At 35.6% G+C, this 24,746-nt stretch overlaps 1 protein-coding gene and 1 non-coding gene across 2 annotated transcripts; one reads left to right on the plus strand and one right to left on the minus strand.

Moving 5' to 3' along the window:
• The first annotated feature begins 52 nt into the window (after positions 1-52).
• Positions 53-18,404, plus strand: LOC121418490 (cathepsin L-like). The gene is made up of 11 exons (XM_041612397.1): positions 53-413; positions 5,654-5,746; positions 8,101-8,220; positions 8,711-8,795; positions 9,944-10,057; positions 12,094-12,327; positions 13,424-13,504; positions 13,934-14,053; positions 14,605-14,763; positions 15,248-15,303; positions 18,181-18,404. The coding sequence occupies exons 1-11, from the start codon at positions 180-182 to the stop codon at positions 18,253-18,255; spliced, it is 1,371 nt and encodes a 456-aa protein (XP_041468331.1). The 5' UTR covers positions 53-179; the 3' UTR covers positions 18,256-18,404.
• LOC121419466 lies at positions 4,419-4,527 on the minus strand. Its single transcript, XR_005970605.1, has one exon. It is a non-coding gene; the product is annotated as a U6 spliceosomal RNA (small nuclear RNA).
• Positions 18,405-24,746: the final 6,342 nt, after the last annotated feature.

Consider the following 24,746-nt stretch of genomic DNA (forward strand, 5'->3'; position numbering starts at 1 on the left):
AATTGTCTTGACACATCCCATAGAGGGCGGTAACACTTTTATCTTTTATACTCTGCATTCATTCCGTGAACTAGTATGTTTTGTAAACAACTCGCTTTATTTGTTCGACTAGCTCGTGATCGTGACAGTCAAGCTTTACTTAAGTTATACTACACACAAGTAATACTGCGTTAGACAAAATGGAGATAAAACATCTCTGTTTTCTTCTGATGTTCGTTAGTTCAGCTGTAGCAGTCAAAAATGGAATGAACAGGCCAATGGCTGGGGGTCTTTTCGACCCTCCTGACATGACATCGGTCCCGCAAGAAGTTGTGGAGAACGCGCTGATCAAATTTGAAAGTACGAGAGATCGTCTGGAATCGAGATATGGTTACAGTTTGACCAAACCTTCAGTGACGCAAGTAAAATCTCAGGTAGATACAGCTGTTTCCCTATTTTGATTATGAAGTATAATATGTAGTCCTCCTAGCTCTTTTGGTCTCACTGCTAGATCACAACAGACCAAAAAAACTATGGCAAGACTTGGATACATGTCTCTTCCACAAAAAATAAAAAAAATATTTATATCCAATTCCAAAGGGGCCTAGGGTTATCAATTCATATATCTGACATATATCCGAGAGATTTAGGAAGGAAAAGGTGGATATAGTATACCAAAGAATGGTTTTATTTAATCAATATATTACACAGTTAACGTCATGTACATAGAATGTTACATGTATATCGTGATTATAATTACTATTATTATATTCACTAGCGGATCCAGGGGGGGGGACATTCGTCCTGTGCCCCCACCTCCTTTCAAATTCACATATTTTTTATTTTTTTAAATGTCATTTTGATACAAGTGTTCACAAATTGCAATCTTGCCTGGTGATGTAAATTTTTGGGAGGTTTATAAAGTGTATGTCTTGGTGGCAGCGGTGGGATGAAGAAAGATGACAGAGATCTCCCACCGAAAGCCCATTTTCGCAAAATCTCCCAATCTCCCACTTGAGATTTAATATCTTGTGCCCAGGCCCTTTGTCTCCCACTTAAGATTTATTTTCTCCTGCCCAAACACCTTTTAAAAAATGTTCATATCCAAGTCGATAAGTAGAGCGACAACACTGCTAGGACATTCTACATGTATGTTGCATACCCAAACAATGTATGGAAAGACTTCCATATGTCCCCTCCACTAATTTTAAAAAATACTTCCCCAAAACCCCCTTCTTTCTTTCTCTTTTTACTTCTTTTTCTTCTTACTTCTGGTGGGAACTTAGACTCGAACCACTCGCTGCAGAACGAAGCATCTCCAGTCTGTCACCTTACTCACTGAGCTAGCAGGAATTGTTGAAAGCTATGGGTTTCATAACAATTATCCATTCCATTCCATTCCTTGTTTTTATTTGGCAATAAGTCATAATTGACTATTTTTGCCACTCACTGTATAAAGAGTTGGGTAACAATTTTATTGAATAATATTATTTTCATTTTTTTTCCTATTTTTTTTTCCTTCCCTTTTTTCAATCATTTTTTGTATATTCGTTTCTTTTTTTATGAAAAAAACGAACAAAACAAAACATTTAATACTATAAGGTCGTTGATCGATGATCTATGTGATATTATATGAAAGAAAATCATTCTAACAGGGGGGGGGGCTAACATTTTAACAGGTTTTCTGTATATACTCTGAATTCTCAGTGTACCAAGCATCATTTGTGATATATTTGTTTTTTTTCTTTACAATTCAATTAATCTCAGTGGCCTAAGATAATTTTCTGGGGTTTTATTGACCCGTAAAGTACGTAAAGACAGAGGAAGAAAAGATTTATGAGATCAAGAAGTGATAAGATATGGAAAATGAACTGATTTGGAATGACTGAAAGAGAGACAGGCAAAGAAAGAAGAGCCCCCTCCCACACCCGTACCAGAGTTACGGGGTTACGACTGTCCCGTCGGTGGATTCAGGTCCATCAACATCTTGAGGTTTGATCTTTCCAGGGGACAAACGCCTTTAACCTACCTAACGTGGAAAATAAAAAGGGGCCCTTGTGGGAGGAAGCCCTTCCTCCTTGTGACCCTCAGTCAGTCGATGGACACTTGTCTGTATATAGAAAGAGCTTCAAACATGAAATCCAGCAAATACAAAAAGAGAAGTGTCAATACATTTGGGTGGTTATTTTATTATTTTAATTTTGTTTCTATTACTTTTAATATATATATTTTTTCTTAACTATTAAATTATCCTTTCTTCTCTCCCTCTTCCGCAAGGAAAAATGAAAGAAGGGAACCCCAGCAAGATCTGGGGAGATGTCTCCTCTTTTTTCCCTTTCTTAAAGTCAAGGCTTTAACAAATGTAAAATATTCTATCACATACATAATAGTTTAATAAAATATATAGTGTGGGATGCTTTGCGACCAATCATCCAAGGTTAGTTACAAGATATTGTGGGCGGTTAGAGATGAAAAAAAACAAAAAAAAAACACACAAGTATTGTAATATATCATTTCGTGTGTACATCCAACGCTTGTCTGATTCAGTTGATGAACAATAGTTGCTATAGTAATACAACTTCCAATAGTTGATATGTATATATGTGTGTATACCCACACAAATATATTCAAATACGGTGCGTATCAAAAAAAAGTTTACACTTTGAAAAAATCATGTAAAATTATACATTTGTAATATCCTGAAGATTTTTCCACATTTCAACATTGGTACAGATCCATTTAAGCAAATGACGATATAACTACCGAAAAATATTTCCGCTTGAGTGAGCACCACTTACTTTTGAAAAGTTAGTGAAAAATGATTTGCGCAGAACTTTGAAATAGCTATACGAATAAAAGAAAACCTTTATCATGAAGAACACGTTGAATTTAGCACGTAAAATTGATTTGAAGATATCTTTGACCTCTTTCAACTTGTTTCCTTGCCCAATACACTTTGAAGAGTGCATTGCGTCCCGCCGCACTACCCCACACACCAAGGCCATCAAGACGATATTTGATTTACACTTAGCTGTGATTTACATAAAATGAATTAGGCTTGATTTTTATTTTGTTAATCATTGTCAAGCTTGGGAAAAGTGTGGAGAAACAAGTATTATATGAAAAATTAAATGTCAACCCACTTTAAATAGTAAAAACTTAGTGAAAAAGTGCTGGAGATGTCTGATGTAAACATTTGTTCAGATTTAGTTATGTCCTCAGATCCAGCTGGCACAAAAAAAGGTAAAAGTGTTACTAAGTTTTGAAATTTCAATCTGGATGGCAAAATTTGTTTAAAAATGTTTCAATATATCTGTTTTATCTTAATTGACTAAAAGTGCAGGGGAAATGTATGAAAAATGTATCGCAGGGTAAGTTTGATTTCGCCCTTTCCCCTTGACACTGCGTGAAAACGAGCATTTCTGCGCAAACAGATTTCTGCGAGCTTTACAAAAATGGACGGTGCTCACTCAAGTGTAACATTCTGTCAAAGCTTTTACTTTCATTGGATAGATGAGACCCAAACCCAAGATTATATGTGAAAAAATTACCCACATGTTGTATATTTTTTAATTCCCAGAGCTTTTTCAAAGTGTAAACTTTTTTTTGATACGCACTGTATAGTAGTTTGTAAGTTATGATTAAGTAAAAAACTGCAAAATCATTTCGCTATTGAGCAGTGCCATGCAGTTATTACATTTTATAATACATCCGAAAGGTTTTGCATGAATGACAAAAGTCTTCTAGGTGAATATTAATTTCAGAATATCGTGCGGCAATAAAACAGGATAGCAACTAAAATTCTGCATAACTAGTTGCCTAGGTTACCGTTTCTCGAACAATCGCTTTGTTCTTAAAACAAAGCGTACAATGGATTTTTGCTTTATGTTTTGTACACTTTTCAGTAATGTCATTATTTCCTTAGCATCAGTTATATTGGTCTCGGCAATTATAAACATAGACCTTTCTATGATGTATTTTGGGCATTCGGTGAGGAAATGACTTACAGTTTCAATACACCCATTACAATTATTGCAGTATCCTGTTGGGTGCATTTTCAATTTAAAAAGATCTTCGTTCAAACCTACTACTCCGAGTCTTAATCTATGAACAATACTCTCCTCAAGTCTTGTTAAAAAACATAAATGTGGTTTGTTAACGGCAGGTTGTACCTGTCTTAGAGAGGTGTGTGAAGAATTCCACCTATCTTGCCAGAGGGTGATATACTTATCTGTAACAATACTCTTTATTTCAGAAAGAGAATGTTTATTAAATATTTCAATGTTGTTTTGTAGGGCAGCTTTGGCGTAATGATCTGCCATTTCATTCCCATGCAGACCACAATGGCTAGGGATCCACTCAAGGTGGATGTGTTTCCCTTGATAGTTTAATTTAGTCGTTAAAATTATGATTTCCGTGACAAAGGATACATCCTTTTCAAAAATTAGGAACGCTTCACGATTGTGCGTGTCATCTTTGTGCAAGGGGCCATGCTAATCTTCTCTGTATTGTTCCAATTTTAATATGTGTCAACAATTTCTTGTCGACCGATATCAACCGATATTACGACTAGTCTACTCTCCAAGAGTTTTGAGTATTTATTTTTCTGACTAAATAAACCGGTGCCATTGGGAATTACACACACTCGAATTTTTGATGGAATAAAGCCATATTTTGGTATGTATCCGACTTTTCCTTCTTAAATCTCTTAGATATATGTTAGATAATTCTTGATAAACCTCCATATTTTTTTTTCAATTTTAGTGGAGGGGACATATGGAAGTCATGCCCAAACAATGTATTGTTTTGTAGATGCTTATCAATGTCATATGCATGCATGAATATGATATATGAAAAGAAGTTTTATTAAGCCAAATGTATAATTTGATTCATTGAGTTGTTATTTACTTAGTGCCATCATATATTGAAAAATTAGCCCGAGATAGCATCTAGAACCTAGCTAGAGCTGGACCTCCGTTGCAAGAGACATCACTCTGCATGCTCGTGATGTGCGCTTCGCTCACATCAACTTGGAATCTCCAGTTTGCAAGGGGATCCAGGTGGGAGAATATCCAGATCAGAAGGGGCTTAGCATTGGAGTCTCTGTGTTGATGTGGATCCTTGTCAAATGCATGGCTGAAATCTACCATGTATCAGTCGTTATTTTACTCAACAGAAATGCCTTGGACTATACTATATGCCTCAGGCGTGTGTTACAACTGTTCTTAGCTACTTTGTACATATAAGTTTTTACTAATGCCCTTCATGATACATGTTTATAATTTGAATGATTAACATAATTTTGTTATTGCAACAACAGACATGGGATGTTGCAAGCTTGGGATGGATGTGCGTCCATGATCCCAGAGACAAGTCACATGACTTATAATTTTGCTGTTTGCTCGTTCTGAACCATGTTCGCACGTACATTGATCGGGGGGGGGTCACTGCACTCTGCCATTGACGTGATTGAAGAGTAGACGACAGCATCCACAAGGAAAAAAAATTGGAAAATAAATGTTAACTTTATCAAGTTAATATTCATATTTTCACTCTACAGTCTTATTTTGCCAATTGCCTCGTAGTGTCAAGCACAATAGCAAGTATTATGAAATGCAGAAAATGGAAGTGTGATATTTTGTCTACCTGCACTCTTGTATTCATTATCTTACAGGTCGTGAGAGGAATGATGTACCATGTTACACTCATCGCTGGATCAATAACAAGCCCAAAGGACTTCAGCTCTGTCCGACCAGCCGCTGGGAAGGTTAGTAAACATATAACATGGGGGTCATTCCATGCCAATTCACCCAATGAATGTGCAATTTTGCACCCGACCGTCTCAGAATTCGTTGTAATTTGGTATACATAGAATTCACCATGGCCCAAGCACAAAACAAAAAAATTAGTCCAATCGGTCCGTCGGTTCTCGCGCTACGGCCCGTCCTTTTCTCCTTGTTTTGACAAAAATGGGCGTGACCTTCAACTTTCAATGGCCACTGCGTTGTTACATGTTGACCAATTTTCATGAAACTGGTACCATTTGATAGGAAATTCAGAGAGGAATCCAAAACATGCATCGAATAATGTATTGGAGCAATTTATAAGGTCATGACCTTTGACCTTAACTTTGACCTTGAGTTTGACCCCCGGACAAATAATTTTTTGACTTGATTTTCGTGTATGTTAATTATTGGTATGATATTGACAAAATATGTTAAAATCAATGATGATATTTTATTTCTTCACCTTTAAAAACTCTTCCAAAGATACCATGAAATTTCACTCTAGTCCCACACACTGATATTCATGTTAGTAAAGTGTTTACCAGTTACATGATTTCTTCCAATCTTAAGTTACAGCATGCAAACACATGAAAAGAAATTAAGCTTAATCAGTTTACAAATAAAAGATTAAACCTTTATGCTCATGAATAGGTATCTGTTTAGGCATTTTATGATTCAGCAATATATAACATATACCGGTACATATATATACATGTATATATTTTGATGATAAAGTGAAGACTTTACTACCATGAATATATATGATATATATTGCCGAACATCAAAATGAATATATATTGATGAACATCAAAATGCCTAAACAGATACCTATTCATGAGCATAAAGGTTTAATCTTTTATTTGTGAACTGATTAAGCTTAATTTCTTTTCATGTGCTTGCATACTATAACTTAAGATTGGAAGAAATCATGTAACTGGTAAACACTTTACTAACATGAATATCAGTGTGTGGGACTAGAGTGAAATTTCATGGTATCTTTGGAAGAGTTTTTAAAGGTGAAGAAATAAAATATCATCATTGATTTTAACATATTTTGTCAATATCATACCAATAATTAACATACACGAAAATCAAGTTAAAAAATTATTTGTCCGGGGGTCAAACTCAAGGTCAAAGTTAAGGTCAAAGGTCATGACCTTATAAATTGCTCCAATACATTATTCGATGCATGTTTTGGATTCCTCTCTGAATTTCCTATCAAATGGTACCAGTTTCATGAAAATTGGTCAACACGTAACGACGCAGTGGCCATTGAAAGTTGAAGGTCACGCCCATTTTTGTCAAAACAAGGAGAAAAGGGCAGGCCGTAGCGCGAGAACCGACGGACCGATTTGACTATTTTTTTTTGTTTGTGTGCTTGGGCCATGGTGAATTTTATGTATACCAAATTACAACGAATTTTGAGACGGTCGGGTGCAACCACTGGGTGAATCCAGATGGAATGACCCATGGACACTGTAGGTATGATTGGATTATTGTCCACCAAATTAACAGGGTCCTGGGAGTGATTTTCTGACAGGAGTTCTGGTATGTGTAATGACTGGCGAATCCAGAATTTTCCAGGAAAGAGTTGGGGTGTTTTTTGTTCAGAGAAAATGACAAGAAAAAAAAGTCTTGAATCCCATATTAGGGTGATTTTTGAGGAAATTAAGATGATTATTGTGAGCTTACTTTAGGAGGAATAAATCGCATTGCAAAACAAAAAGCAAGCCAAAAAGGGAGTTGACCAGCTTTTGGGCAGAAATTACATAAAACAGTATGTTCCTAATACGAAGCAATGGTTTGTTTGAAGTAAATAGTCTTTAGGTGTTCCTGAGTGATAATGATAAAGTATCAGAATGATGCAAAGTATGAATGCACAAAACTAGAATATCAAGAACATTTCTCAGATAATAGATTTAAGATAAGAGATCATCATCAGTGGTGATCTCTCAGTTCAATGACAGTTTCAATGACCCTAGAAGACTCTACATCAAGAGGCTGACCTCTTGAGCTATTCATTTTGATAGGAGATAATTACTATGTACAGGGCTTGAACCCTTGAATTGATCAAAGGCCATGAAATGCCATGGTTGTGGATGTCCTGTTGACCAACCTAGATGACCTTGTCATTTGCCATGAGGTTAGTTACGTCTTCTCCCATTTATGTTGTATAATGAAGTGTTTCCATGAAAAAGTGGCATTATCCTAAAAATATATTTGGAAAAAACATTAGGGTCCGTTTATGATTAAATTGTATTATCAGCATCCCTGTGTTAATAGATGATGCCTCTTTTCTTCTAAAAGTTATTTTTTTTTAATTCTTGAAATATAGGATTTCATCCAGTGTACCGTCAGAGTTTGGAGCCAGCCTATGATGAATTCTGAGAGGCGCCTATCTGTCGAAGCCCAAGAACTCAGTATCACGGATGATTGTCAAGCAGCAGATATGACAGTAAGTGGATATAATCACATGAACCACGGAACGGTTTTCAAAGTGGGGGGGGGCTGACCATGTAAAAAAATCATAATATGGTCATTTTTACGTTTTGTACAAGGTTTTGGAAAAAAGTGGGGGGAGGACTGAAGCCCCCCAGCCCCCCCCCCCCTTCCGCCTCCCATGAATTATAAACAATATTAGTTCTTTGTTGTAAATATACAATTTCTATATCATATTTATAATCAGCCAGTCAGATCGAATGATTTCATTACCTTTAAACTGCTCTTACATATATGATAACAAGTTTGGTGAAACTGGCCTATGATTTTGTAAATTTTTCGCTCATTACATTTAATATGGTATTTGCTACGTAAGTTTCCGATTGAGACTACATGTCTCAGCAGGTATATTAATCTGATATCAGACTTTCAAAATCCCAAATTCAGTTAAGTTCTCTTTAGAGACAAACACTGGTGCGATGTTGCCTTTATTGTCTCTCATATAGAAATACATGGATGCATATCGCGATCAGTTTGACAAGTTCCTGATGAAATTCAAGAGAGGATACAGAAAGAATGATGGCACAAATGGTAAGAAGTCTTAACACATATTCTACAAAAAAATGTATATAAGAGAGAGAGGGGGAGGGAGTGGGATAAATGTAAGGGAGAAAGAAAAGACAAGAGGAGAACTTTGAAGGTGTGTTACTTTATTTCGTGAAAATTAAATCAGATCGGATGGAGAGACAACCCAAAAACGTAATGCCTTTTCCAGTCGCCTATGGTTGGTGGAGACAAAACATTAATATTAATATTTTGAATCAGAAAGAATACTAGTAATAAAAACTTAATGGTTGTTATGTTTATGTTCCTGTATTTCTGTTCGCGTCGTAGTAGTAGAAGCAGCAAATTTTTAATAGAAATAGTAGTAGTAGTAATAGTAGTAGTAGTAGTAGCAGCAGCAGTAGTAGTAGTAGTAGTAGTAGTAGTAGTAGTAGTAGTAGTTGTAGTAGTAGTAGTAGTAGTAGTAGTAGTAGTTGTAGTTGTAGTAGTAGTAGTGGTAGTAGTGGTAGTGGTAGTAGTGGAAGTAGTGGTAGTAGTAGTAGTAGTGGTAGTAGTGGTAGTAGTAGTAGTAGTAGTAGTAGTAGTAGTAGTGGTAGTAGTAGAAGTAGTTGTAGTACTACATCTACAAATAGCCTATTACTGGTATTATTACTACTACTTCTATCACAACTGCTGCTGCTACTAACACCTTGGTCACATTTGTTCTACGGCGGCCGTACGGCGAGTTGAGAACAGCCGTTTTAACATTTTTTGTACCAGCTACATATAGGTGGTCTGAATAAAAATGAATAAAACAACTGTTTTCGACTTGCCGTACGGCCGCCGTAGAACAAATGTGACCAAGGTAATATACTACTACTAGTACTACTGCTATTACTGCTACTACTTCTACTTTTACTACTACTACTACTACTTTTACTGGTATTAGTAGAAGTCACAGTTGTAGTAGCAGCAGCACAGCAGTTGCTGTTATACATGTAGCTGTCATAGTAAGTAGTAAATGTGACAGTAGTAATTGATTATTTTGTGGTACCGCACTGGTACTACTAACATCTGTAGAAGTATGAGTAGTAGTTCTAATAGTAGTTAAAATAAAATTATTAATGTGATAATTTTACTTGTCATGTGTTGTCAGATTAACATGTATTGCGTTTCATTCTTCTCCATCTTTACAGAATATGAATACCGATTCTTGGTGTTTGTGCAGAATATGTTGACTGTGGAGATGTTGAATCAGTTTGAGAAAGGAACGGCAAAGTATGGTCCAACTAAGTTTGCTGATATGACAGGTGAGAATCACAATGATTGAAATGTGAGGTAGGAATGTTGTTGATTAACCTCGTATTAATGCTCCGGTCACACCACCAACCAAACGACTCCAAACCCACAGATTTTTTTTTTTAAACAAACAAATGCACACCTAGTTACCAATAATGCATATAGCATTTCCATTTATTTGAAAGCAGGATAAAAGAGCGTTGTATATTTAATGCCTTGCTTACGGGCATAGGTGTCGCGGCCAGGGATCGAACCCCGGACTTTCCATGTATAGCCAGGCACCTTAGACCACTCGGCCACGGCACCTCCACAGATGAAGTGGCATTCGGAATAAAGTAAATACATTTGATCAGTCTTGAATCAGTTTCATACATGTAGGTGTGACTGTATGTTAGCATCAGGGATAAAGTTTGTGCTAGCCAAATGCTTCTACATGTAAGTCATGTGCACAAAGTCTCAGAGAAAAAACGTTATTAATCATTGGTATGATTTTGCTCATTGCTCAGATCCTGGTATTAATTCCATCCTTGCTCACTCAAAGTGTGTGTGGGGGGGGGGGGTAAGAGGATTTAAAAGATGTGTTGAAATTAATTTCTTCATGTATTATTGTGTAACTTGATTATAAAGCACTATTTTATTAACACTATTTCCAGATGTAGTGATCATGTTATAGCAAAAAATATATATTTCACAAGATAGTTACATCTTTTTTTCCTAATGAAAATGTTATTTTAAATTTTCAGAATTAGCATTTGTAAGTAAGAAAAGAAAAATGGCAACATGTATGTTGAGCCTCATATTTGACTGTTCATATTTCTTCACAGAGTCATAACTTGTAACTAACAGCCTTTCATGTACTACATTTCCCACCTTTGGCCCCAAGAGATAAACATTCTGCAATGTGCCTATATTTTTCACAGAATGTTTGGACATCAAGGTGACCCAGCATTCAATGATGCTCTCTACTATTCAGATAGAGACTACATATTGTATATTTACCTGAACTCTATATATGTAATTTGACAACAAAAATAAAATGTTAATTAATGACTCAGTTTATTTGGGGGGCTAAATTTTTGGGATGTACTTTTTAAGTTAAATTATGAGTTTGGATATGATTTCATGTTTAATTGACAGGATATTCAGGAATTGTAGTTTGCTTTAAGAAGGCCTTTATTGACAGTTGATATGTAGGTAAATATCTATTCCAAAAACAAAAATTGGTTTTAAGTACGTCTTAAGTACTTATAGATGGCATGGACAAGATGAAAGCATTATGTAGGTGTTCTTGTTATTTGAGAAGTTTGATTGTATTAAAGTATAATGGGACAGTGAAACTGTAAGTGGCTATTGTGACATGCTATAGTATCAAAATAATCACCGTCGGTGAAGGTGATTGGCAAGCTATCTCTTTCAAAGCAAGTTTGGATTTAGCTTTCTTTTTACAGCAAAGCTGAGAAAGATACATAGATTGTACCTCTCACCAAAGAAGTAATAGTTTGTCTCTTCACCTGAGTTCAATAGGTGATTTTTTATTCCACACATCTAAAAAGGATATCTCTACAAGAAAGAATTTTGGTTTAAAAAAAATATGATTTTCTTAAAAAAAAAAGCACTTTAGTTGTTTCTCTTTTTTTGTATCGCTAATGCATATGTATATAGCCTACACATCTTGCTTCACTCAGTGATTATGATATCACTGTGAAATTTTACAGTTGCTGCATGTGAAAGATAAGTTATGGGGAAAGATCAGGGGTAAAGAGGGGCCATTTCTTTTTTTGGGGTCTTTGTTTACATCCATGTAATTTACCCATGCATCTTAAACTTGCTCAGATAAAGGTAGTTGTGATGTTATAAACAAATTTCCTTTTGCCAATGCAGAGGATGAGTTCTACAAGACTCAGGCCCTTTGAAGACTACTGGTATCACCTCAGGGTCCAGTATCCCAAGAGTATGACTGGAGGACCCATGGTGGGGTCGCTCCAGTCAAGAACCAATCATTTTTTATATTACTTACATAAAATTCAATCAACTCTTGCCAATACAGAGGCTGAGTTCCACAGTATCCAGTCTGGCCCTCTGAAGACCACAGGGATCACCAAGCAGGCAGCCATTCCTCAGGGTCCGGTACCCCAGGAGTATGACTGGAGGGACCATGGTGCAGTCACTCCGGTCAAGAACCAAGGCCAGTGTGGATCTTGCTGGGCATTCTCTGCCATTGGTAACATTGAAGGGCAGTGGCAGATCAAGAAAGGACAGCTGATATCATTGTCAGAGCAAGGTGAGGGACACAGTAGAGTTCTTTTATTCTGAAGTCAGGTTTAACTTACACCATGGTGTAACTTTGTGCTAAAATTATGTGAAGCCATAAGAGTCAATATCTTTATTAAGTTGTATGTTTCTTATGTTTACTGTGCTCTTTCCTGATTTATTGATGGTGAAGACAATCATCTATTTCTACTTCCTAGACAATTATGAATGATTTGAGAGCCAAATGAGCTGAAATATGATATCTCTACCATTAGTGATTTATGGAACAATTGGCTATCCATACTTTTAATCCTGACTTCAGAATATGGGCCTTAGAGGCCCTGTATCATAACACTTATCAGTTGATCATGGGGATGATTATTTTCATTTGATTGCATTGATTATGAATATGATCATTCATAAAAATTATCTCCACAATCAGTTGCCTCCCTTAATTTTGCAGGGCACGGAGCATTTCACGAAACAAAATAGTCAATGATTTCCAATGACAATTTTTCTCTTAGCTAATGAGGTACATTTTTTTTTTACAAATGTACTGGCCTGTCTCAAAGATCTCCCAACTGTGGTCTGGTGAAAACATCTGAATGTTCATTGTAATATTTTGTCTTATTTTCAGTGAGGCTATATACATATTTCATCTAATACTCACTTTGTCTTCCACACTTTAGTCTATATGATGAGACAAATTCTTTATGAATCAAATTTTCACTGGATTAATAAGAATAAGACTAAGTGTGTATGAGAACAAGAGTAATATAGACCAAACGGCAATTAGACCAAAGTTGTAGTAGACCAGGGGCCGTTTCATGAAGTACTTGCAAATGTATTAACTTTGCCATTATGGCAACTACCATGGTAACAGGACTCGGCACCCAATCATGATCAAGGTTTCCATGGTAATTGCCATAATGGCAAAATTACAACAGTTGTAACCCTTAATGAAAGTGGCTCCTGATGAGTTCAGCCCATGTGATGTTAGACTGTCTGAGGAGTAGACCAACTGCTTGTAGACAAGGTGAATATAAACCAATGGAACTAATTTGTGCGGACATCATCATGCATATAAATCTTTTGTATGTTTTTTTAATCTCAATATTTATTTTCAGAGCTTGTTGACTGCGACAAGGTTGATTTAGGATGTGAAGGAGGGGAGATGAGAGATGCTTATGAAGCTCTCATCAAACTAGGTATGTATTCATGATTTATTATTGTTTGTCAGATTTTGTTTCATTTTTTGCTTATGTGCTTCTTTGATATTTTCCTCTGTTTAAAAGAACTTCCTCAGTGTAATAAATATATATATATATATATATATAGGTCAACATTGCAAATATCTACTACTTTGGTCTCAGACTGAAAGTAATGCGCAAAGTATAATTTTTTATTTTACTGCTTAAATCCCTTATACATGTATAGTTAATAATTACTAATGTTTAATACTTGTTGGTTTTATCTTAATGTGGAAATTTGAAATAAATTAGAATGAAATAGAAAGCCAAATTTGTGGAGTTTTTTAAATCTGTATAACCCGTGAATATGATGAACCACATGCAAAGTTTGCTTTTGAGGATTTTAATGTTGTATAAAATTTCAAAATGTGTTTTTCCCTTTATTAGGAGGAGTTATGACAGAAGAAGCATACCCATACCGTGGAGAAAATGAGAAATGCAAGTTCAACGTGTCTAAAGTTGAAGTGAAGATTAACGGCTATGTGAATATCTCCAAGAATGAAACAGGTCAGCAAATAATTTGAAGTAATTCACCCGGGCCGGTATTCAATTTGATACCTTAGCCATGATTTTCAGTGTTTTACTCAGTATTCTGTTTAGTTTTACTATTCCATTACCCTCTTTTTACTATTAAAGTGTTTTGTGTAGTTTACAAATGCACATATATGCAGACATACATCTTGCGCACAGCTGGATAGAGTTGTGTGGTCTAGAGGTTAGAGCTTTTGACTCATAATTGTGAGGTTGTGAGTTTGTATCACTCCTTGGCCATTGTTTCCACTTTAGTGAAAAGAGCATCATTTAATTTCTGTCATCTTTAAAGTCAACCATTATGACTGATCAACTTTGATGTAAAATGATCCCTGTGTGATTCCGGCTTAGTATTATGCAGCAGAAAGCTGTCCTGCTGAGTTCCTATTGAAGTTCCTGTAACAGAAACAGTATTATGGTGCGGACTAATATAATGTTCAAAATATGAAAGCTTGTCAATTGTCATGAATATTGTCAAGATTGGTAGAAGTCTGAACATTATTTCCTTCAAAATTTGTATTTTGCAGAGATGGCCGGATGGCTAGCAGCACATGGACCTATCTCCATCGGTATCAATGCCCTGATGATGCAGTTCTACTTTGGAGGAATCGCACATCCTTGGAAGATCTTCTGCAATCCCGATACCTTGGATCACGGTGTTCTCATCGTTGGATATGCTGTCAAAGGTAACCCAACTTTTGCGTATCATGTGTACAATAAATTGAGTGTATTTTGAAATCTTGGATATTAATTTGCATGCTCTCCACAGCTTATATTGCATTGTATATTGAATTGATAACCAGCAAAGAGTTGCAAGTTGAAGAAAGGTATTTTTACCAGAAAGAAATACATTCTGATATGAATTTGATGGAAAAGAAAGAAATTTAAAAATTGTTAATATGCTGGCATACCTGGGGGGGAAGCAGAAGGGCAGACCCCCCCCCCCCCCGCCCCCCCGCAAGAAGTGATTCCTCAAAAATTTGTTAGCACTGCAACTGGTAGCCTAGATTGGCAAAGATTAATATAGGAGTGCCTTGTGCACCTAACAAGGTGAATATGTGTGGTATACAATTATCCCCATATCATTATTATCATTACAAGGTGAGAAAAAAATGTGACAAAAGCTAGATTTAATGAGGTTATAACACACCAATATTTTCATGTTTGCAGATGGAGAACCTTATTGGATTGTAAAGAATAGTTGGGGAGAAGATTGGGGCGAAAAGGTGAGTTTTCTTTTAAGGCTTTTACATTTCATTATTCATCTTATGTTACAGACAAGATATGGTGCGAGAAATAGATGTTTGTTGATGATTGCCTTTTATTAAAGGGAAAGTTCACCCGAACAAAAAGTTGATAGAAGAAAATACAATAAACTTTGAAGGTTTGAAATAAATCCAAAGATTAAAAAAGGAATTATAATTTTTAATTATTTTATGTGTGTGGTCATATACAAGCAGCTTTTTATATAGCATGAATTTTTTAAAAAATCAGTGAAATATCATTTTTTCTCAAAAATGTGAAAATGGTTTTTATTGTACCATCAGTATATCAACAAATCATTTCACACCCGCTCCTGAAAGAAAAGAAATTTTAGTCACATGATCCATTCAAAAATTGAAATTTTTACATTTATTAAAGTACATATTGTATGGGTCAGCTGCTCGCATGTGACATTACCAAAAAAAAACTTAAGATTATATTAGCTTTCTTAATCTTTATAATGGATTTTCCTCAAATCTTTACCAATATTTTTTATTTTTCTGGTAGTTTTCTTAGAACAAATTTTTTGTCAAGAGGAACTTTCCTTTTAAGCAGGTTGGAAAGACATTTGCTTTTTCACCAACAAAGTACATTTTTAAATTTGTTGTATGCAATGACCATGGTAATATCATTCTGAAAGTGCGTTGAACCCATCAGAAAGAGTGCATTGTCAGAATAAGCTATCATTTTTGTCTCACCTGCGAAGCAGAGTGAGACTATAGGCGCCGCTTTTCCGACGGCGGCGGCGGCGGCGGCGTCAACATCAAATCTTAACCTGAGGTTAAGTTTTTGAAATGACGTCATAACTTAGAAAGTATATGGACCTAGTTAATAAAACTTGGCCATAAGGTTAATCAAGTATTACTGAACATCCTATAAGAGTTTCATGTCACATGACCAAGGTCAAAGGTCATTTAGGGTCAATGAACTTAGACCATGTTGGAGGGATCAACATCGAAATCTTAACCTGAGGTTAAGTTTTGAAATGTCATCATAACTTAGAAAATATATGGACCTAGTTCATGAAACTTGGACATAAGGTTAATCAAGTATCACTGAACATCCTGCACGAGTTTCACGTCACATGACCAAGGTCAAAGGTCATTTAGGGTCAATGAACTTTGGCCGAATTGCGGATATCTGTTGAATTCCCATCATAACTTTAAAAGTTTATGGATCTGATTCATGAAACTTGGACATAATAGTAATCAAGCATCACTGAACATTTTGTGCAAGTTTCAGGTCTCATGATTAAGGTCAAAGGTCATTTAGGGTCAATGAACTTTGGCCGAATTGGGGGTATCTGTTGAATTACCATCATAACTTTGAAAGTTTATTTGTCTAGTTCATTAAACTTGGATATTATAGTAATCAAGTATCTCTGAACATCCTGTGCACGTTTCAGGTCACATGACCAAGGTCAAAGGTCAATGAACTTTGGCCGAATTGGTCGTATCTGTTGAATTACCATCATAACTTTGAAAGTTTATGGATCTGATTCATGAAACTTGTACATAAGAGTAATCAAGTATCACTGAACATCCTGTGCGAGTTTCAGGTCACATGATCAAGGTCACAGGTCATGTAAGGTCAATGAACTTCGGCCATGTTGGGGCTTTTTGTTGAATAACCATCATATCTCTGTAAGTTTATTGGTCTAGTTCATAAAAAGTAGACATAAGAGTAACCATGTATCACTGAACATCTTGTGCGAGTTAGAGTAGTATTCAAAGTCAGCACTGCTGCTATATTGAACTGCGTGGTGCAGGTGAGACGGCCAGAGGCATTCCACTTGTTATGTATAAATCTGGTGATATCTCTATAAAAGGATATGAAGAAAATTTGGGGGAGGGAGACGGGTTATCGGCCATCGCTATTATTCAGCAGTTAAGAATATTCCCTTGATAGTGGAGCGTTGTGGCCCAGTGGATTAGTCTTCGGACTTTGAAACAGGGTCGTGGGTTCGAATCCCAGCCATGGTGTAATTTCCCTCAGCAAGAAACTGACTCACAATGTGCTGCACTCAACCCAGGTGAGGTAAATGGGTACCTGTAGGAAGCAATTCCTTAAGAAGCTGTGTGCGCTATGAACGCCTAGCTTAGCCGGGTAATATAGGAGCGCCTTGAGCACCTAACAAGGTGGATATGTGCGCAATATAAATATCCTATATTATTATTATTGATATTGGCAGTTATCCCCTACAAAGTATAATTTAATATTCATTGTATGCAATAACCAAGGTGATAGTTTACTATAAATTGCTTTGAACCAGTCAAGAAGACTGTGTTACTGAAATTGGTATTGTTTTAGCAATTACCTGTATTTTATTCATGACATATGAAATGATGGTGATTTTATTGAAAGGTGTTTATGTAGCACCATCTATCTAGAAATAATCTGTTCCGAGGCACAATATCATTATTACCTTGACTTAAGCTTAGTTAGAAAAATTGGTCCTTGGCATTCATTAGCTCAATCCCTGTATCTTTTTTGTATTGCATTAAAAAAAGGAACTATTATTTCTTATGAATAAATATCTCAACACTTTGGTTTAATTTTTTGGGGGTATATATATTTTATAGATGTGTGAGCCAGTGAAAAATGATTTTTTTTTAATGGACAATAAAGTTATTCTATTCTATTGTATTCCATTCTAATCCTATTGAGTTGTACGAATTTCCTTAAAGTTATTTCAATGATGATGAATCATGAACAGAACAAAATGAAATTTCTCTAAAAAAAAACACACATATTTTCTTAAAATGAATTTGATTTGAGTTTTGTGTAATATCTGTCGACTGACTTTAACTCTTTCTCTTTCTTCTTTTTATTTGTTACAGGGATATTATCTTGTTTACCGTGGTGACGGAACATGTGGGCTGAATCTGGATAATACCTCTTGCATTGTGGACTAGAGCTCGTACTGGATATTGGAATTTCCATGATGTGAAATACATTCCTATCATGCACTTTTAATTGTTAGACAATTCGTCGCACGCACCACGAACCGTCCTCTCTGTTACGATGCCCACTGTGGCGTAAATAATTCACTTCAAGAAAATGTAAAGATACGGGATGAAACTTTGGAACCTGAACTATGGAACGAAGACACCAGTAAATAATTTGCTCTCCTTGAAGGTCCACTTATTGCTGGTTTTAAAAAACCTTTTTTTTTAAATGCGTTCTATGCAAAACTAACTTTCGCATCGAAGTGCGCAGAGAGGACGGTTCATGGTGCATGCGATGAATTGTAATGGTATAACTGAAAATCTTCAATAATTATTAAATCAGTAAATTTTAACATAGTTATCCATGAATTACATGCTCAGGATATTTCACAATATGGCACTAAACCATGGAGGAGAAAATGGACCATTAGTAGTCATGGCTACCATATCCGGATAATTATCCCTCCAACACCCCTCCCCCAATCCCTGGATGATTCAATTACTCCTAGGTGGAGGGGGAAGTTATCTCGGGGTGGGAGAGTTGACCAGGGGCATTGGTGATTGTCCTGGGGTAGTTGTCTTAAGAGGTAATCGTCCTGAGAGTAGTTGTCTGAGTGGATGAGATTGTTCGTTTCATTACCAACTTATTTATATGCATTCAACATTTTCTATGAAATTGTTAAGAAAGTAATTTATTAGAATTTTTTACTTAATGAGTAGAGCTGTCAGTGACACTGGAATGTTGTAATCAGGCAAAGATTATGGGTGGCAAGCAATTATGTGTTAATACTGGTTCGACCCCAACACTTTGCATTGAAGCATTTTGGTGTACAGTGGTTTTGACTCTCACCTTGTAATCAGAGGGTCATGTGTGTGAATCCCACCTTGGCCTAGCATCTCTTGGGAAGGCATTAGTCCAAGCTTTGCCACTCTCCTCCAAGTTGTTGTGGGTCTCTGATAGGATACTAAAGCCTATGTAGTGTGCCTAGCTATTGGGTGATTTCAAGTCTGGTGTTGGCCTTGGTGTTGGTGTTGGAATTTGGATTGCTTTCCTCGCTCCGAAACTTATTCAGATTTTTAAAACTGATCCAGATCACATTATTGACATCTCAACATTTACTGAGTGACTTTCCAGGACCATCTTCCTTTTATGTTTGGTGTTATAATCGTGCAAAAATTGACCTAACACCAAAAGGTTAACACTGAACTTGAAATCACCCATTGTGTTTGTTAACTCTTTTTGGAATGCTCTCCAGGGAGTGGGGAAAGTGCATACATTGTATATGGGCAAGTCAGATCCTACGACTGGGGTTATGATATATCTGTAAAGCGCATAAAGATGTTCTGATGTATGTAGTGCTAATTTAAAAGCAGATTATCATTAGTCTGAGCAGTACGTTCTAGCGTCACTGTAGCAGTCTATACCACACTGATTCCATGTAGCAATAATTACCTATAATGTCAAACCAGTGAATCTCGCATTTATTTAGAATTCCTACCAGTATGTATTTTATGACATTTGGTACTTCAGCTATTTAGAGGATGTGTAGTCCACTTCACTATGTTATACCTCTGTGTGATGTAAATCATGCATTCTAAATTTCTTTATCATAGTGAAAATGAAGCCTACTCATTTCTGGCAATCATGAAATTAAATTATAAAGATGACACTTCTATATCAATTTGTCAAGCGATTTGTATAAATTAATAAAAAAAGTAATATAAATCATTACATGCACAAAATTAGATGAAGATACTGTATGTACTGTAAAATACTATGCTATGCAAAAACTATTGAGGATGACATCTATACAATATATTTTAACTGTTAATGAATAATGGACCATAAGACACGTGTGTATTATTGTGATGATAGTTCTTGATTTTTACAGTGTAGATATGAATAATATTAATCATGTTGGGAAGACATTGATATAACTGCATTGTTGTCATGATAATGCTGTTAATTTCATTCATATTTATTTCTATCATTGGAAAGTTGCAATTAGTGATATTAACAGTTTGCTCCAATGGGCACATTTTCTGAACTTCAGTTGAACTTTAACCAATTTTTTTCCAAAGTTAGTAATCCTGAAAGTACTGGGCTATTTGAGACGTATTGAGGATGCCTGATCTTGACTGCTGTTTGTGCAATCAAGCCAAAATTTGATACGCACATTCTTTATCGCTTAAACTACAAGCCAGCATTAATAAAATCAGAAAATATGCAAATTTAATTGTGAAAAACATTTTTTGCATATTTAACACCCAGTTTTACCTTTAACTGTTCTCTTTCTTTTCAGATGTCATTGAAAACTAATTTAAAGGATTCTTTAAAGAAAAAATGCAAAAGTCAATTATGTATTTCTTTTTTAAAGAATTTCTTATGTATTTCTTTGTTTTTTTCATCTTTTGTTTTCCATTTTTTTAAAATAAAAATTATTACAGATCATTTAACAACTAAATTAAACCCTAAGTTAATTAAGCAGACCAATTAGAGCATAAAATAATCGCCCTTTTATGAATTCCATCTCCCATAGACTTTGTACACAAAGTATAAAAATGAGCCATTTTCGGCATGACTTCTCGTAAAAGTCACATAGCTTCGTGACGCTATACCCGTATGTCGCGAATTTGGTCTCAAAAGTTGTGCAAGACTTCAAAGAAAAAAGTCATGAAATTATGTGATGCTACCTTTTTTTGTTTCGAAAATATTGCACGAAGCGTTGAGGGGGTGGCCATCATCCCCCCCCCGTCCTTTTAGGGTTAAGTTATGGGTAGCCAAACGTGACACCAATCTCTATAATTAGATGATCAATATATCATCACATTTTGCATTCATATCATTATAAATTTTCTTGAAATGATAATTACATCAAAACAATATCCCAGTATATGGGCGAAACGTTTTATAAGCATTACAATGTAAAGAAATTGTGGACATTTTTGGCTTTCCATAATTTTAGCCCAGACTTATACCTCATTGAACTGGGGTACAAAATATGGGCCAATGAGTACAAATCAATAAGTTGATGATTTTTTTAGATATTCAGTGCATTTCTTCATATTTTGTCATAAAAAAGTATATTTTTTTTAATTTACATTGTGTCTACATTTTCATTATCTTACCTCGCCTCATTTTATGTTCGACTTTGTTGTTGTAATGAATGTCAGGGTTGCAAATATTTTGTTATTTTTATGGTGAAATTTCATATCACTGTTCACACATTTTTTACTAATAAACCATCAATTTGTGATATCAGAAAGAGGTGTCTTGTAGTTTATGAACATGGCATTATGGTGAAAGTGAAATTGTTGACAAACTTTTTTGATACATGCCAACCATTCAATATCATTTATCCCCTCTTCTAACGATAAAAAGGTCATATAGTCATTTAGATACAAATAGATTTGAAGTCATTAAAGAAAAACAATGAAATGAACAAAGATTACACAAAATAAAGTAATCACAATTGACTCGGCGTAAAATTCAGAACGTATGAAATTGACCTGTTATTTGAAGAAAAAGTACACTTAAAAAATAGTAAGATAGTAAAGTAGCTGACCTTGCCACAAAGGAATTCTAGAAGTTTTAAGTTGGAAAGGGAGCAACTGCAGGGTTTCCCACAGTCAAGGAAAATCCTGGAAAATTGTGTGGTCAGGGAATTTGGAAAATTTGTGAAAAGTTATGGAAAAGTCATAGAATTGCATTTACCTCTTGGCTATAGCAGCTTTCCAGTTTGTCGTGTTTCGCAACTCTCTTACTCTACTACAAAACTGGTGTTCATGATTTTCATTTTCCCAGTTTTGTGACATCCTAAATTTCGCATACATTCGTAATTCCGAAGCTTCGTAATTCCGAAGGTTCGGTTATTCCGAAGGTTCGTATTTCCGAAGGTTCGTAATTCCGAAGGTTCGTCAATCCGAAAACGAAATAAGGTTCGTAATTCCGAAGGTTCGTTTATCCGAAAACGAAATAAGGTTCGTAATTCCGAAGGTTCGTTAATCCGAAAACAAAATAAGGTTCGTAATTCCGAAGGTTCGTTAATCCGAAAACGAAATAAGGTTCGTTAATCCGAAAATTAAATAAGGTTCGTATTTCCGAAAATGAAAATAATTCATTTTGGTAACAAAAACGATGTTGTCATTACAAGATTAAACGATATTATGCAATGATAGTAATAACGATCGATGATACATGCGTGTGTTGGGGCAAAAGCATGTATTTCATTAAGAATATAGGCGCCCTGGGGTCCGTTGCAGAAAGAGTTGCGTTTAAACGCAAGTCAAAAAATCAATTGCAAGTCCCAAATGCGCGCTGTTGATTGGTTGAAAATCAAGTTGCGCATGATTTTTAGAGTTGCGTTTGATTGCAACTCTTTCTGCAACGGGCCCCTGATCAAGCATATAGGCTAATTTCGATTTTATCTGAGCAATTGCTGCCTAAGCAAATGGTTTAATTAAAGATGCAGGGGATCAAGTGTGTTGGAAGCGTGCGAGCAACCTCTAGATAATAGGATTTGTATTGGAGGGGATATCATTTTTAATAACAGCTTCTGCTGGTAATAAAAATAATACGAGAAATGATCCTTGTGAGATGTTGAAAGCGCGAATCGCAAGCTCAAACTAGTAGACATTTCATGTAACAAGATGCGAAGTGAGCATTCGGAGCATTTTTTTGTAATCGTGAGAAAGATGTGTATCTTTCTAAAAGAATTAATGCGAGGGCGAACTGTAATTTGTTTATATACTGACCTGGGGCCCGTTGCATGAAACTTTTTACCTGAGAAAACTCAGGTTGTTTTTACAGGAGTTTTTGCCCTGTGCTAAAGTCAATGGCGAAAATCAGACTAACCTTAGTTTTCAGTTTTTACCAGAGTTTTCTCAGGTAAAAAGTTTTATGCAACAGGCTTCAGAAAGTAATCTTTTAAGGACTGCATTTAGTGACTCATGAATAGAATATATATCTCACGAACTAAATAATGAGAGCGCGAACCGCAGGCTTAAAATTTGTGATATTCAAACCTGAAAACTGGACATTTCATACTTATTTTTTGTAACCAGGAATAGAATGAGTTCCTCAATAAACAATACTTGATGCGAGCGAGAAGAGTGAGCCAAATTTTTCCGATTTTCCAACCTCAAAACTGGACATTCTAAGCGTTCTTGTGGAAAAAAAATGATAATAGCTGGGAGAATAGTTTTCAGAACTGAAGTGGCTTCCCTGGGCAAATAATATCTATATCAATATTATCATTCTGGGCCCACATGAAATTTCCAAAAGTTTGAGCACGTGATTCGCTCGCAACATCTCACAAGGATGCCCTTTTAACAGTAATTGACCAAAAAGGTGAATTTACATCTTCAGATTTGACTTTTTCCCCCAAACCGCTTGCTCTCTACGCTCGCAGAAATGAAACGTAAATATATAACTTTAGTGATCACTTAAAAAATTGTGCTCAATTTAGTTACTACAAGACAACCTCTTCACACAGATGATAATCTAATGGTGAAAATATCCGTTTGCACCAAATTGCCCCTATTGGCCCCTTTTTTGCTTTACCCCCCCCCCCCAAAAAAAAAAACGTTCCGCCGCCATTGGTTAAAACACGCATCGTCTTCATGGCTAACTGCAAAAAGTTCTTAAAATGTCCCCTTAGATCAGGTCAGAGCTTATATATTTAAAAATTCTGTTCGCGCTTCTTGCTAGCAGTTATTATCTAAATTTAGTTACATAGGCATCTCGCTTTGAAGATCACAAACACATTGCCCATCATATTAAAAAAAATATATAGCTTGCGCTCGCATTATTTAAAAAGGGTTTATCATGTTATTACATATTTACTTTATTTTATAAGGATAAAGCTAATTATTGACTGTTAGGACTACTCTTTCAAAGAAAAAAACAAAATCAACTTTAAACTGACGATCAAGGAAAATATGGCTAAAAAAATTTGCCCCCCCCCCTCTATTTGACGAAAGTTGGATCCGCCGGGAGGGAGGCAGGGGGCATCAAAAATGAAATAAAAAACAGGGGAATTAATATTTTCCAAAATGGGAAAGTTCCTTTTTCAAAAATAAATATGCCGTTTTTCATGTTTTTTTTCGAAATAAAACTCTTTTTAAAGTATACAAGTTAAGTTAAGTTTTCAGGCTGGAATATTTAAAATTTTCAGCTTGCGCTTCGCACTCTCATTCGATTGGTGAAATATGCATCCTAAAGAGGTCACTAAATGGTTTCTTTAACAGGTTCCTTTTCTGGTCAGTATGTTTAAGCTCGCGTTTTGCGCTCGAGTTAATTCTTTAGTTAGATGCACATCTTTTTAATGACAGCAGAAATCTGCTCGGATTTTTAAAAACTAATTTTTATTTTTTATTGAAATAACCTAAAGTTTTAGCTTGTGATTCACGCTCGCAACACCTCGCAATAATGCAATTTTAAGAATAATTGACCACAA

The sequence above is a fragment of the Lytechinus variegatus genome, chromosome 7 (genome assembly GCF_018143015.1).
Source record: "Lytechinus variegatus isolate NC3 chromosome 7, Lvar_3.0, whole genome shotgun sequence".
Lineage (NCBI taxonomy): Eukaryota > Metazoa > Echinodermata > Echinoidea > Temnopleuroida > Toxopneustidae > Lytechinus > Lytechinus variegatus.

Bases quoted from the DNA above. Each gene is read 5' to 3' on its own strand.
- LOC121418490 (XM_041612397.1), top strand. From the start codon at position 180: ATGGAGATAAAACATCTCTGTTTTCTTCTGATGTTCGTTAGTTCAGCT. The intron at 14,054-14,604 runs GTCAGCAAATAA...TGTATTTTGCAG, and splicing joins TATCTCCAAGAATGAAACAG to AGATGGCCGGATGGCTAGCA. The intron at 15,304-18,180 runs GTGAGTTTTCTT...TATTTGTTACAG, and splicing joins GAGAAGATTGGGGCGAAAAG to GGATATTATCTTGTTTACCG.